General features: G+C 36.9%; 1 protein-coding gene across 4 annotated transcripts in view; it reads left to right on the plus strand.

The window, feature by feature from the left end:
- Nucleotides 1–13,812, plus strand: part of USP14 (ubiquitin specific peptidase 14) — a 56,688-nt gene that overhangs the window by 22,164 nt on the left and 20,712 nt on the right. For all 4 annotated transcript variants that reach the window (XM_045378026.3, XM_074022750.1, XM_005587070.5 and 1 more), the window contains one exon: nt 11,817–11,875. In XM_045378026.3, coding sequence (XP_045233961.1) covers nt 11,817–11,875 — 59 coding nt within the window. The remainder of the gene's footprint in view (nt 1–11,816; nt 11,876–13,812) is intronic.

A 13,812-nucleotide genomic window follows, 5' to 3' on the forward strand; every position in this document is an offset into this window, starting at 1 on the left:
ATTCTGGGCATTTCATATAAATTGAATCAGAATATGTGATCTTTTTGTGACTGACTTCTTTCATTTAGCATGTTTCCGTGGTTCATTCATGTTGTAGCATATATAATACTTCATTCCTATTTTATGACCGAATAATACTTCATTTTATGTATATATCACATTTTATTTATCCATTCATTTTGTTGATGGAAATTTGGTTTGTTTCTCCTTTTTGGCTGTTATAAGTAATACTGCTGTGAACGTTCATGTTTTTTGTGTAGATGAACGTTTTCATAATAGTAACTATGTTTGACGTTTTGAGGAACTGCCACAATGATTTTCCAAAGCGACAGTACTGTTTTACATTCTCACCAGCTATGTGAGAAGATTGCCAGTATTTTCTGTCTTTGATTAAGCCATCTAGCGGTGTGAAGTGTGGTATCTCATTGTGGTTGTCATGCACATTTTGTTTTAGTGACTAATGATGTTGGGCATCTTTTCATGTGCTTATTGGCCATTTGTATATCTTCTTTGGAGAAATGTCTGTTTAAATCTTTTGCCTGTGTTTTAAGTGGGTTGTCTTTTTAAAAATTCAATTGTGTTTTTACATATATGCAAGTTCTTTACCCAATGGATAATTTGCAAATCTTTTCTTCTATACTATTAGCGGTCATTTTACTTTCTTTTTAAAAAATTTATCTTTTTTCCTAAGTCTGTTGTATGCAGTGTCCTTTTACTTCATGATACGTTTGTAGTGCAAATGTTTTTTAATTTTGATGTAGTTTAATCTTAATTTTAATTTTTTCTTTTGTCACATATGCTTTTGGTTTCATATGTAAGAAGCCACTGTCTAATTCTAGGTTACAAAAACTTACTTCTTTGTTGTTTTTCAAGAGTTGATATACTTTTAGCTCTTCTGTTGAGGCCTGTGGTTAATTTTTATGTATGGTGGGAGGGAGGGAGGTATTTGCCTATTCTTTTGCATGTGTATATCCAGTTCTTCCAGCATCATTTGTTGAAGGCTGTTGTTTCCCCACTGAATTGTCTTAGCACCTTTTTTGAAAGTCAGTTGATCATAATGTATAGGTTCATTTCTGGACCCTGGATTCTTTTCCATTTATATATATGTCTATCCTTATGTCAGTCAGTACTGGTTTCAAAAAAGAAAGAACATTTTGTTTTTATACCATCGTATGAAAGGAAAAGAGTAAAGAATTAATTACAAATGTTTCGAGAACCTGTGAAATAGTCTACAAATAAGGGTCCTTTCTTCCAGTGAGTATAAATGTAACTTAAAAAATATGTAACTTAATTCTGACTAAATTTATATAACTGTCTTGATACATAAATTGTCAGTTCTTTATGACAGAATTCTGAACTACAACTTGGATTCTAGACAGCTTTATGAATATTGATTTTTGTTTTTTCCCTCAGTCTCTTGTGAAATGTTGTGATAGAACTGAGTAGAAGAGAAGGGAGAGAAGGACTGTGCAGAAATCTGAAAGAGTGACTTTAAAGGTTTTCTACATTTCTCTGAAGTGAATAGTTGTCAGGTATTTATGAGAAACTGCATAGATTACAGCTGATGTATTATCAGTGAGCAAGACACAGTATCTGTCTTCAGGGCACCTACAGTCTAATAGAGAAAGACTATCAAGTAAACAGGTACTGTTTCAGAACTGCTGAGATGGGAAATGTAGGCTGCTATGAGAACATCTAAGGAGGTTCATAAGGGGTATCTAAGGATAGTTTGGGAAGACTCTTAGAGTAACTGGTATTTAAACAGTTAGGTATTATGCCAGCCTGGATGAGAGGTTAGGGAAGTGTAAGAGTGGACTGGAGGAAATAGTATTTAAGCAAGCGTCTGGAGGCAGGAGACTGCAGCATACTCAGTGCAACTGCCTGGAGAAGAATGGATATAGAAAAGGTGCTAGATGGGAGATTAGCAGGGGCCAGCCAGAAATCTTGAAGTCATTTTTAAGAAGTGTGGACTTTGTGTTGTGGACGAAGAGAAGCCATTGGAAAATTTTAAGCAGAGTACTGACATTCAAATTATCCTCTGAATTCTAGGTAGCTAAGATTATTATTTTGTTCTTTAATACAGTTTTTATTTTAATTTTGCTTTAAAAATTGCCTGGTGAATCTTACTGTGTCTTTTATATATATATCCCAAAATATTGATTTATTTTACCCTTTCCTCTTATCCTTGGATGATAATACTGCTTGGGGTAAGAGTCTAGGTCAAAGCCATTTTTCCTCAGTGACTGGGAGTTATTTCTCCACTATTTTTGTGTGTCCGTGCTTACTGATGAGAGATCTGACATCAGTCTTGATTTTTATTCTTTTCTGTTAGTAGCTTTTAGGGTTTTCTCTTTTTTTTTTTTTCTTTCCCCCAGTGCTCCAAGAATGTGAGAGTGTGGGTTTTATTTATCTTATTTAGTACTCAGTAAGCACTTTTAGTCTGAGGACTCTTGTCCCAAACTCTAGGACATTTTTGGTCATTATTTCTTTAGATACTGCTTCTCCTCTACCTCGTTTCTTATACATATTAAAATTTCTAGATCTGTTTTTTAGTCTTCTAACTTGTCTCCATGTTTTAAATTTTTATAATTTTATGTGATGTGCTCCAGGAAAATGCCTCAGTTCTGTCTTACATTTTACTGATTCATACGTCTGCTTTGTTTCATTGCTTATTTATCATGACCTTCTGTTCTTTTTGTAACTCCTTATTCTTAATTTTTGGATCTAAATCCTGCTTTTATTTTTCTGAGGCTCTGAAGTATTTTTGTTTAAAGGTTTTTTTTTTTTTTTTTCCTTGTTTGGCCTTTTAACTCTGTTCTTTTTGGATGTAAGGGTTGTTCTTCCCTCATTTGTTTGAAGGTTGTGTACTCATATCATGCAATCATATTCTCTTCCTTAAGTCTCAGTTGCAAATTATCTGAATAGGTAGTTTGCTGGGGTAGCTTTCTGGCTAGCACCCGTGGGAGTGGCTGGTGGAGATGGCCTTGGCTCGCTTCCAAGATTTCCTCTTCACTGTTTTCTTCTTGGATGCCTTTTAGGCTCCTCCTGGGAGAGCGCTCTTTTATGTTTTGGAAAGAGTTCTTTATAAGCAGGGGAGGTTTCATCCTGTGTGGTTCCATTTTCCTGAAACCAAAAGAAGCATTTTTTGTTTTTCCTTATTTTTAAGTTACTGTTTTTGCTTTTTGGTTTTTATTTTTAGTTTTTTTTTTTTTTTTTTTTTTTTTTTGCTTTTTTTTTTTTTTTGGTACAGCAACCTCTGATGCCAAACAAAAGAAGTAGTTTTTGAATTCTAAATTTTCTCAAGAGAGTGCACTTAGTAACCTAATTGATACAAGATGTCATGGATGGTAGTATGTCTTTGGAAAAATGGCACTAACTGATAACAAGAATGAAAGAACAGAAAAACATTCCATGAAAGGTGTTTTACAGCTGGAGATGAGGAAGATCATCCTCACAAATACTTAGCAGAACTTGTCTTTGGCAGGTTCTATAGAGTGGGAGGTATGGGTTCCGAGTGCGATGACTCGTGCCTGTAATCCCAGTACTTTGGGAGGCCAAGGCAGGTGTCCCACTTGAGCTTAGGAGTTTGAGACTAGCCTGGGCAACATGGCAAAACCCCATCTCTACAAAACAAACAAACAACCAAAACAAAAATTAGCCAGGCGAGGTGGTGTGTGCCTATAGTCCTAGCTACTCAGAGGCTGAGGTGGGAGATTGCTTGAGCCCGGGAGGTCGAGGCTGCAGTGAGCCATCAGCTTGCCACTGCACTCCAGGCTGGGCAATAGAGTGAGGCCCTGTCTCAAAAAATAAAATAAATAAAATAAAATAAAGTAAAAGAAAATAATAAATAAGTGGGATGTTTAATGATGGAGAGTAGAAGGAAAGTGTATGCAAGAGAAATAGACTGGATTAGCTTAAGAGGCAGTAAGGACCAAGAACTATAGCCACAGGTAAAAACAAGGTTTGAAATGGCTTGCTTAATGCCGCCCAACAGTAGAATCTCATCATACTTCTGGAGTTAGGTTCTCAATTTAGAACCTAGAGTGAAAACTATTATGTTACAAAAAATCATCCCAAAATTCTATAAATTACTCCTCAAAAGACAGTATCACATTGCCGTATCTGTTGTATTGGAGACTAGCAAGCCCCACCTCTCAAAGCGTACCCAGTTTCATCTTTTTTTTTTCTCCCTTATTTTTTATTTATTTATTTTTGAGACAGTCTCACTCCCTCACCCAGGCTGCGGTGCAGTGGTGTGATCTCAGCTCACTGCAGCCTCCGCCTCCCAGGCTTGAGCAATTCTTCTGTCTCAGCCTCCCAAGTAGCTGGAATTACAGGTGTGTGCCACCATGTCTAATTTTTGTATTTTTAGTAGAGACGGGTTTCACTATATTGTCCAGGCTGGTTTCAAACTCCTCACAAGTCATCTGCCTGCCTCAGCCTCCCAAAGTGCTGGGTTTACAGGCGTGAGCCACTGTGCCCGGCTGAAAATATTTATCTTTAAACACTAGAGTCTCATTCAGTTCAGTGAGATGCTCATATGAGAGGCATGCAAGAACTGAGACACTCGGAGGGAACAGAAAAGCCCCATATTTCATCTCACAGCTGTCTAGGGGATATGTTCATTGTGTGAAATTGCGTGTGGAATTGCTTATACTACTTAAAATTATTTCTTCTTTTTAGCTTGTTGAGGGCATATCTTCATTTAAAAATTTTAAACATTTTAAATTATTTTTTATTTTTTGAGGCAGGCCCTTGATCTGTTGTCCAGGCTCTGGAGTGGCACGATCACAGATCACTGCAGCCTTGGCCTCTTGGGTTCAAGGATCCTCCTGACTTGGTTTCCTGAGTAGCTGGGACCTCAGACGTGCACCACTATGTCCAGCTGATTTTTTTTTTTTTTTTTAAAGTAGAGACAAGAGATGGCTATGTTGCTCAGGCTGGTTTCAAGCTCCTGACCTCAATCAATCCTCCCAGCTTGGTCTGCCAAAATATTGGGATTATAGGTGTGAGCCACCACATCTGGCACACAAATCTTCATTCTAAGTAATTGATTTCCACTTGATCTTGACAAAAAAATTTTAAATAACAGAAAAGTCTACATAGTTGATACTCACTTTTTCTTAGCCATCTTCTCAGCCCTTATGTCAGGATATGATGAAAATGCATCATACATTTAATTCATACAGATTGAAGATGTGCCCTGGGCTGGATGTGATGGCTCATGCCTGTGATCCCAGTGCTTTGGGAGGCTGAATCTATAGCTTGAGGCCAGAAGTTTAAGACCAGCCTGGGCAACATAGTGAGACCCGCATCTCTGCAATAAAAAAGAAATAGCTGAGTGTGGTGGTGTGTACCTGTAGTTCCAGCTACTCGTGAGGCTGAGCTGGGAGGAATGCTTGAGCCCAGGAGTTTGCAACTACAGTGAGCTATGATGATGCCACTGCGCTCCAGCCTGGGCAATGCAATGAGACCCTGTCTCTTAAAAAAAGAAAGAGATAGGCTGGGAGCAGTGGCTCATGCTTGTAATCCTAGCACTTTGGGAGGCTGAGGCGGGCAGATCATTGAAGGTCAGGAGTTCAAGACCAGCTTGGCTAACATGGTGAAACCCAATCTCTATTAAAAATACAAAAATTAGCCAGGTTTGGTGGTGGGGGCCTATAATCCCAGCTGCTTGGGAGGGGGAGGCTGAGGCAGGAGAGTTGCTTGAACCCGGGAGGCGGAGGCTGCAGTGAGCCGAGATCACACCACTGCACTCCAGCCTGGGCGACAGAGTGAGACTTCAGTCTCAAAAGAGAAAGGGATGAAAATTTGTGTTATACTTGGGTTTTTTCTTTAAACATATGTGTAGCAGTATATGTGTTTTTTATAACCAGTTCGAACAGTCTTAAATTTGTGCTCACGTCTTTGTTTTTATGCTTACATATTAACAGTTCTGCAGTACATCTTGATGCATAGGATTCTTTGGATCAATTTCTGGAAATGGAATTGGTGGGTTAATAAATTAGAGTGGATAGTTTGACCTTTTAGATATTGGCAATTGTTATCCCAAAAGGTAGAAAAATATGAATGCTACATTCTGTACATATTCATCAAAGTAAAATATTATAATGATAAACATTTTTTGATTACTGATAAGGTTGAACTACTTTTTACTGGTGAGTTTGTTGGTGACTTACATTTCTCTTACAAGGTAACAATCTAGGTTTCTCTTTTTTTCTCCAATTACCATTCATAGTATATTGATACACATTGATCTTTTATTGTATGTATTATTATTAAATATTTTTGAGACCTGGTCCTAGATTTTCTAATTGGGTTTATTTATTGAGATCTGATTTCTTATATGTGTTTGTATTATGCCATTTTAACCATCTGGTGTATAGTAATGCATCCTTCTTACTTTCAATGTATTACTGGATAGTTTGACCCATATTTTGTATCTCTTTGAACTTCATGGTCATGTTGTTCAATACACCTTTCTCCCTCTAAATGGATATATAGTGAGAATGTCAACCTTTGGGATTTTGACCATAATGTTTATCCGAAACCATAAGTTTCAGATAAATTGACATTTTTGCAATATTTAGCCTTCCCATCAGGAATATAGGCTGTCTCCCCCATTGTTCCAGATCTTATTTGACTTTCAGTAAGATGGATTTTTTTCACGTGTTTTATTTCCAGCTGTTTTGAATTTTTGTATTTTGTACTGTTAGATGAATTTTCCCTTGATCATTTTGTTATCGTCCCTGCTAGCTGATGGGAAGAAATCAGGCATACTAATTTCAAATATCAGATTTCCATGGTTCCAAGGTGTACTTTCCCCTAATACTGAAATACCTTATATTCTTTGAAAATTTTAATATACTTTTTATTTACCTTGAAAACATTTATTTACCCTGAAAACACATTTTATTTATGATGATACTTATGATTATGATTTATTTATGATATTTATATTTATGAGGAAATAAGACCTATTTTCTATTAATATTTGGATTTTCTAAATAGGTAATCAAATCCATTACTCAGGTTAGTATTGTCTATTTCAGGCAGTTTACTTCGTGTTTCTTTTGTGTTTTACTGGCTAGAACTTTTAACATAGTGTTAAATAGTAGATGGTTGTGGAATTCTCTTGTTTTTGATTTTAATAAGATTGTTGTGTTTTAGGGTTAAATATTGACCTTGCATGTGGTGGAAATATTCTTTTTTTCTTTTTTTTTTTCTTCTTGTCCTCCTCTCAGGTTTGGTGGAAATATTCTTAAGAATGTTAAGAAAGTATTCCTCCATCATTTGTTTACTGGAGATGTTTTAAAAATAAGAAATATATGTTAATTTGTCAAATGTTGTTTGTTGACCTAGTTCTAAGATTTTTCTTACTGGATCTATTTGTGATACATTAGGTTAATAGTTAGCCTAATAGACTATATTCCTGATGCATTCGTATTCTTTCAATATATAGTGCTGAATTTAATTTGCTGGAACATTTTAAAAGGATGTTTGGGGTCATTTGTTACTAAGACAGATGTATAGCATTCTGTCTCCCTCTGGCCGGTTTTTTTTTTTTTTTTTTTTTTTTTTTTTTTTTATTTGTGAGGGTTTGGTGTTAGAGTTATGCTAGTTCTATGTCCGTCTTTTCCTGGAACTTTTGTTTTCTTTCATATTTTTATAGGACTGATTTGCTGCTGAAAGACTTGCCCATGAAATTGGCTGCACTCAGCTTTTTTGGGGTATTTTATTTTATTTTATTTTATTTTGAGACAGTCTCGCTCTGTTGCCTAGGCTGGAGTGCAGTGGCGTGATCTTGGCTCACTGCAACCTCCGCCTCCTGGGTTCAAGCGGTTCTCCTGCCTCAGCCTCCCAAGCAGCTAGGATTACAGGCATCCGCCACTACGCCCAGCTAATTTTTTGTATTTTTAGTAGAGATGTGGTTTCACCACGTTGGCCAGGATGGTCTCAAACCCCTGACCTCAGGTGATCCCCCGGCCTTGGCCTCCCAAAGGGCTAAGATTACAGGCGCGAGTCACTGTGCTTGGCCTTTGGGGTATTTTAAATGTACTTATTCTCTTCTAAAGTTAGTTTTGGGAATTTATATTTTCCTACAAAATTGTCCTGTCTTTAAATTATTTCAGCTTAAGAGTTATTCTACCATTGGACCTGTATTTTTTTTTTGTATTTTTATTTTTTATTTGTTTTATTTGTGTTTTCCTCCCTTTGTTTGTGTTATCTTGCTAGAGATTTGTATTTTAGCTTTCAAAGAATTGGCTATTAGATTTGTTCATTCAATTTTTTGATTTGTCTGATTCATCCTACTTTTTGTATTATGTTTTTCTTATTTCTGTTTACCTTAGGCTTGTTTTATTGTCTATTTTCTAACTTAAAGTTTCATATTTGGATTGTTTACTGACTCTTGTGTAGTAATGAAAGCATTTAGTTCTGAGATTTTGCTTGTTCTCTATTTGTTAGATGAGGCTGTTCAAATGTTAACAAAAACCACTAGAAAGTCTGTTATCTTTTCCTTTTAGCCCAGTTTTTGTTTTTTGTTTTTTGTTTTTTTGAGACAGTCTCACTCTACCTCCGGGCCAGAGTGCAGTAGCATGATCTCGGCTCACTGCAACCTCCGCCTCCTGGGTTCAGGTGATTCTCCCGCCTCAGCCTCATGAGTAGCTGGGACTACTACAGGCACGTGTCACAACGCCCAGCTGGTTTTTGTATTTTTATTAGAGACAGTGTGTCATCATGTTGGCCAGGATGGTCTCGATCTCTTGACCTCGTGATCCATCTGCCTCGGCCTCCCAAGTGCTGGGATTACAGGCATGAGCCACCACGCCTGGCCCATTTATTTTTGATTATTGAATTATAACATGCAGAAAGTATACAGATTGTAAGTGTACAGCTCAATGAATTGTCCCAGGGTGAACACATCCATGTACCCAAAATAAAGGCAGAACCCTTCCAGCACTCTAAAAATCCCCTCACAGATCTTAATCACTACCACTGTTTATGTTTTCCAAATTGGAAATACTATCCTGACTTCTAATCTCATAGATCAGTTTACCAATTTTGAACTCTTTGTGAACAGAAGTGTACAAACTGGGCCCATTTGTCTGGCTGATGACTGGCTAATGGGTCTGGCTCGTGATGTTTAGTGTATCCATGTTCTGTGTATTGGTGGTTCATTTCTATTCATGCTGTATAGTATTCCATTGTGTGCTATACTACCAATTTGTCATCCATTCTTCTGTCGATAAATATTTGGTTTATGTTCAGTTTTTGGTGATTATGAAAAAATATGCTCTGAATATTCTAGTACATTTTTGGGCACATGCGTTTGTTTCTCTTGGGTGTATATGAGTATGTATGCATATGCACAAAATATATATGAGTGAAACTGCTGGGTCATAAAGGGATGTATATATTCAGTTTTGATATGTTTTGCCAACCAGTTTTATAAACGGAGATACCAATTTGTATTTTCATTAGCATTATATGTGCTTTTCATTTGTTCCACATCCACCCCCAAGAGTTTAAGCCAAGTTACTTAGCCAGTGGATTTAGAAACGCATATATGAAAGCATATGTTATAAATGTATTTTATTTCACCATGGGTAAGGATTTGGCCTATTTTGGAAATTTGAGTTTGTCTTTTTGATCTGATGTATGATTGAATATTTTATGGGGACTAGAAAAGTCAAAATGTCCTCTCTTTGTAGGTGTCAAAGTATAATAGACATTAGGTTAATTTTATTATGTTCAGATTTTTTATATCAGTACTTTTAATATATCGACTTGACAGAGATAAGGAAAGATTCTCAGTACTTTTGACTGTAAAACCTCTCAGTATTTCTGTCAGTTTCTCTTTTTCTAAGTTTTTCTTTATAAACTTCAGTGTTAATGTTATTTGGCTTAATAGATGGTTTTACATTAATTAGGAATTACATTTTATTGCTCTAATATGGGAAGTGTTTTTTGGATATTAAATTACATATGACTTTTCTTAGTTACAAAAAAAAGGTTGATAATTCATTAGTTATCTTTGCCATAAATGTAGAAATAGTTACATATTCATGTTACCCTATAACAAGAAGTAAAATTCAGTAACAGCAGCAATTATATAGCTAATTACATTCCCAAGTGATGTTCTGGGATATGTCTGCTATATTAGTACTTCATTTTAATTTCAAAAATGCCTTTCAAGAAGTTGCTAAAATGTATTAACAGGGAAATTTAATGATTTTCAGGTTTTTAAAAATTAACACACATAATTCAGGCATTATTGTGAATTATTGTTTATTGAAAAATTAAGAAAGTTTGTTTAGTCACAGCAGTTTCCGAAAGATGCAAACAAATGAAAAAGGGAAAAACAAAACCCTTCAGTTGAATACAATTTAACACAATACTTTCTGTGATTTCTTTCATACTACCTAAGCATAGAGGTTTTGCTTTTTAAATTGAGATATAATTCCCATCTAGTGAAATGCATATATCTTAAGTGTTTGGTTTGATCAGTTTTGACAAATGCAAATTCTCTGTAATCCATTTGCCTGTCAAAGTATAGAACATTTCTATTATCTCAGAAAATTCTTGTGTGTGCCTTTTCTCAGTTAATCCTTATCCTCTCCACCCACTTCCAGCAACTACTGATTTCGTATTAGTTTGCACATTCTGAAACGTAAAATAAATGGAATCCTACAGGTTGTGCTTTTCTTTTGTTCTGGCTTGTTTCACTCCGTATCTAGCTTGGAGATCCATTCATATTACTATTGACTAGATCAGTAATTCTGATTGCTCCACATTCTTGCCAATATTGGGTGATACTAGTTTTTTTTAAATTTTAATTTTAATCACTCTAATGGGTGTATAGTGTGTACACATAGTTTAATCATAGTGCATATGCAGTCTCCCTCCTACTTCAATGTTTGATATTAACTGAATGATAATTTCTGAGCTTTTGTCATAAGACTTTGTGTGAGTAACGACTGCGGTTTGAATATTTCCTTTGCATGGCCAGTTTGTAAATTAAGTGAGGATCATAAAGCTGAAAGTGAATTTAGAAATCATTTAATAGAAGCTCCTCAGTTTTCAGATGAGCAAACTGACCTAAAACCTTAAGTGACCTATTTAACGATACACAGCAAGCTAATGCTGAATGTTTTTGATCTAATGCTTATTTCTTCCAAGTTATTTCAGAGATTGTGTTATTTTATTTTCTTTGTAATTAATGGATAGTTTTGTTTCACAGTACTTTGAGAAAATGCTTGTTTTAGCTGGGTGCAGTGGCTCATGCCTGTAATCCCAGCACTTTGGGAGGCTGAGGTGGGTGGATCACCTGAGGTCAGGAGTTTGAGACTACCTGGCCAACATGGTGAAACCCTGTCTCTACTAGAAATAAAAAAATTAGCTGGGCATAGTGGCGTGCGCCTGTAATCCCAGCTACTCGGGAGGCTGAGGCAGGAGAATTGCTTGAACCCAAGAGGTAGAGGTTGCAGTGAGTCGAGATCTTGCCATTGCACTCCAACCTGGGCAACAAGAGCAAAACTCTGTCTCAAAAAATAAAAAATAAAATAAAATGTTTGTTTTATATGCGTTTGACAAAGGGAAGGAGCTTAAAGTAGTCTCCATCTAAATTCCCTTTTCAGCATTCCTTTTTTTCTCCATATAATGCAAGACCAGGAGAGAAGAAAAGGAAAGGTGGGAACAACTCCGCGGGACTTGCAGTTGAGGGTGTCGTAATAACTCCTTTTAACTGGCTGCTTCCCATTTGAGTGTTAGAATGAACTGAATTCTATTATTTAACTCTGCTTTAATGTTCCTAGGTATGCAGGTGCCTTAAGAGCTTCAGGGGAAATGGCTTCAGCGCAGTATATTACTGCAGGTTTGTATTCTAAATATACTACTTTTTAATAGGAGTAAGACATTTTATTTTTCACTCAAAATCCTTTGCAGTTTCCAGAATGTCTTTTGTAAAACATCACCTCATTAAGCTTGGAGTGTACGTTATACTTAAGTTAAGCAACTTGGTACTTATTTTGTCATCCAGATTATAAATCAGTGATGTCTGTCCTTTGTGAAAAATAATCTTTGGATTTTTTTGGTTAAATTATGATTTTGGCTTCAGGTTTGATTTGTGTAATATATCTTTGGGGTTGACTGGGGAGAGCCAGCGACGGGTTTTATCACAATCAATGCATCATTATAAAAGAGGGTCTTAGTGAGTATTGGTGTAAAGAAGTGATGTGTGGCCGGGCGCAGTGGCTCAAGCCTGTAATCCCAGCACTTTGGGAGGCCGAGGCGGGCGGATCACAAGGTCAGGAGATCGAGACCACAGTGAAACCCCGTCTCTACTAAAAATACAAAAAATTAGCCGGGCACGGTGGCGGGCGCCTGTAGTCCCAGCTACTCAGGAGGCTGAGGCAGGAGAATGGCGGGAACCCGGGAGGCGGAGCTTGCAGTGAGCCGAGATCGCGCCACTGCACTCCAGCCTGGGCAACAGCGTGAGACTCCGTCTCAAAAAAAAAAAAAAAAAAAAAAAGAAGTGATGTGTATGAGGAGAAATAGTAATCTTAAAGGATAGAAATAACTGGTTTCTTCATTGCATAAGAGAATATGCCCCTCACGTAATTTTGGACATTTTAATACTGTTAAGTCTTTGGGTTAGGTCAATAGGGTTTTACAGCCATGCCTTTTTTTTTTTTTTTTTTTGAGACAGAGTCTCGCTCTGTCACCCAGGCTGGAGTGCAGTGGCCGGATCTCAGCTCACTACAAGCTCTGCCTCCCAGGTATACGCCATTCTCCTGCCTCAGCCTCCCAAGTAGCTGGGACTACAGGCGCCCGCCACCTCGCCCGGCTAGTTTTTGTATTTTTAGTAGAGACGGTTTCACCGTGTTAGCCAGGCTGGTCTCGATCTCCTGACCTCCTGATCCGCCCGTCTCGGCCTCCCAAAGTGCTGGGATTACAGGCTTGAGCCACCGTGCCCGGCCTTTTATTTTATTTTTTTTACTCTTTCTCTAATGGCTTTATTGACATAGTGTACATATCATAAATTCTGCCCATTTAAAGTGTATAATTCATTGTTTTTTAGTTTATCCGCAGAGTTGTGCAAATTTTACTAAAATGTTAACTTTAGAACATTATCATCCCAAAAAGCAACTTCATAACATCTAGCAGTCACCTCCTTTCCTGTTTCTAGCCCTACCCAAACATTTGTCTGTGTGTTCCTTCTCTCTAGATTTGCCTACTCTGGACTTTTGTACTAAATGGAATTAGATAATGTGTAGTCTCTTGTGACTGGTGTCTTTCACTTAGTATAATGTTTTCAGAATTCATCCACATTGTGGCATGTATCAGTACTTCATTCTTTTTTATTGCTAAATAAGAGTGCCTTGTATGGACATGCCACATATCATTTATCCATTCATCATTGATGGATATTTGGGTTGTTTCTACTTTTTGACTATTACAAATACTCCTGACATTCGTGTACAAGTCTTGGTGTGGACAGATGCTTTCATTTCTCTTTGGTATGTATCTAGGAGTGGAATTAATTGCTGGGTCATATGGTTACTGTATTTAACCTTTTGAGGAACTGCCAGAATTTTCCAAAGGAGCTGCACCATTTTACATTTCCCCCAGAAGGGTATAAGGGTTCGGATTTCTCCGTGTCCTTACCAGCACTTAGTATTATATGTCTTTTTGATTGTAGCCATCCAAGAAGTATGAAGTGTTATCTCACTGTTGTCAACCATTGATTTTTGATATTATAAACAGGTTTCTTTTGTGTCATTTGCAGTTAGAGAGATTTTACTCTAACCT

Source organism: Macaca fascicularis, chromosome 18, assembly GCF_037993035.2.
Source record: "Macaca fascicularis isolate 582-1 chromosome 18, T2T-MFA8v1.1".
Classification (NCBI taxonomy): domain Eukaryota; kingdom Metazoa; phylum Chordata; class Mammalia; order Primates; family Cercopithecidae; genus Macaca; species Macaca fascicularis.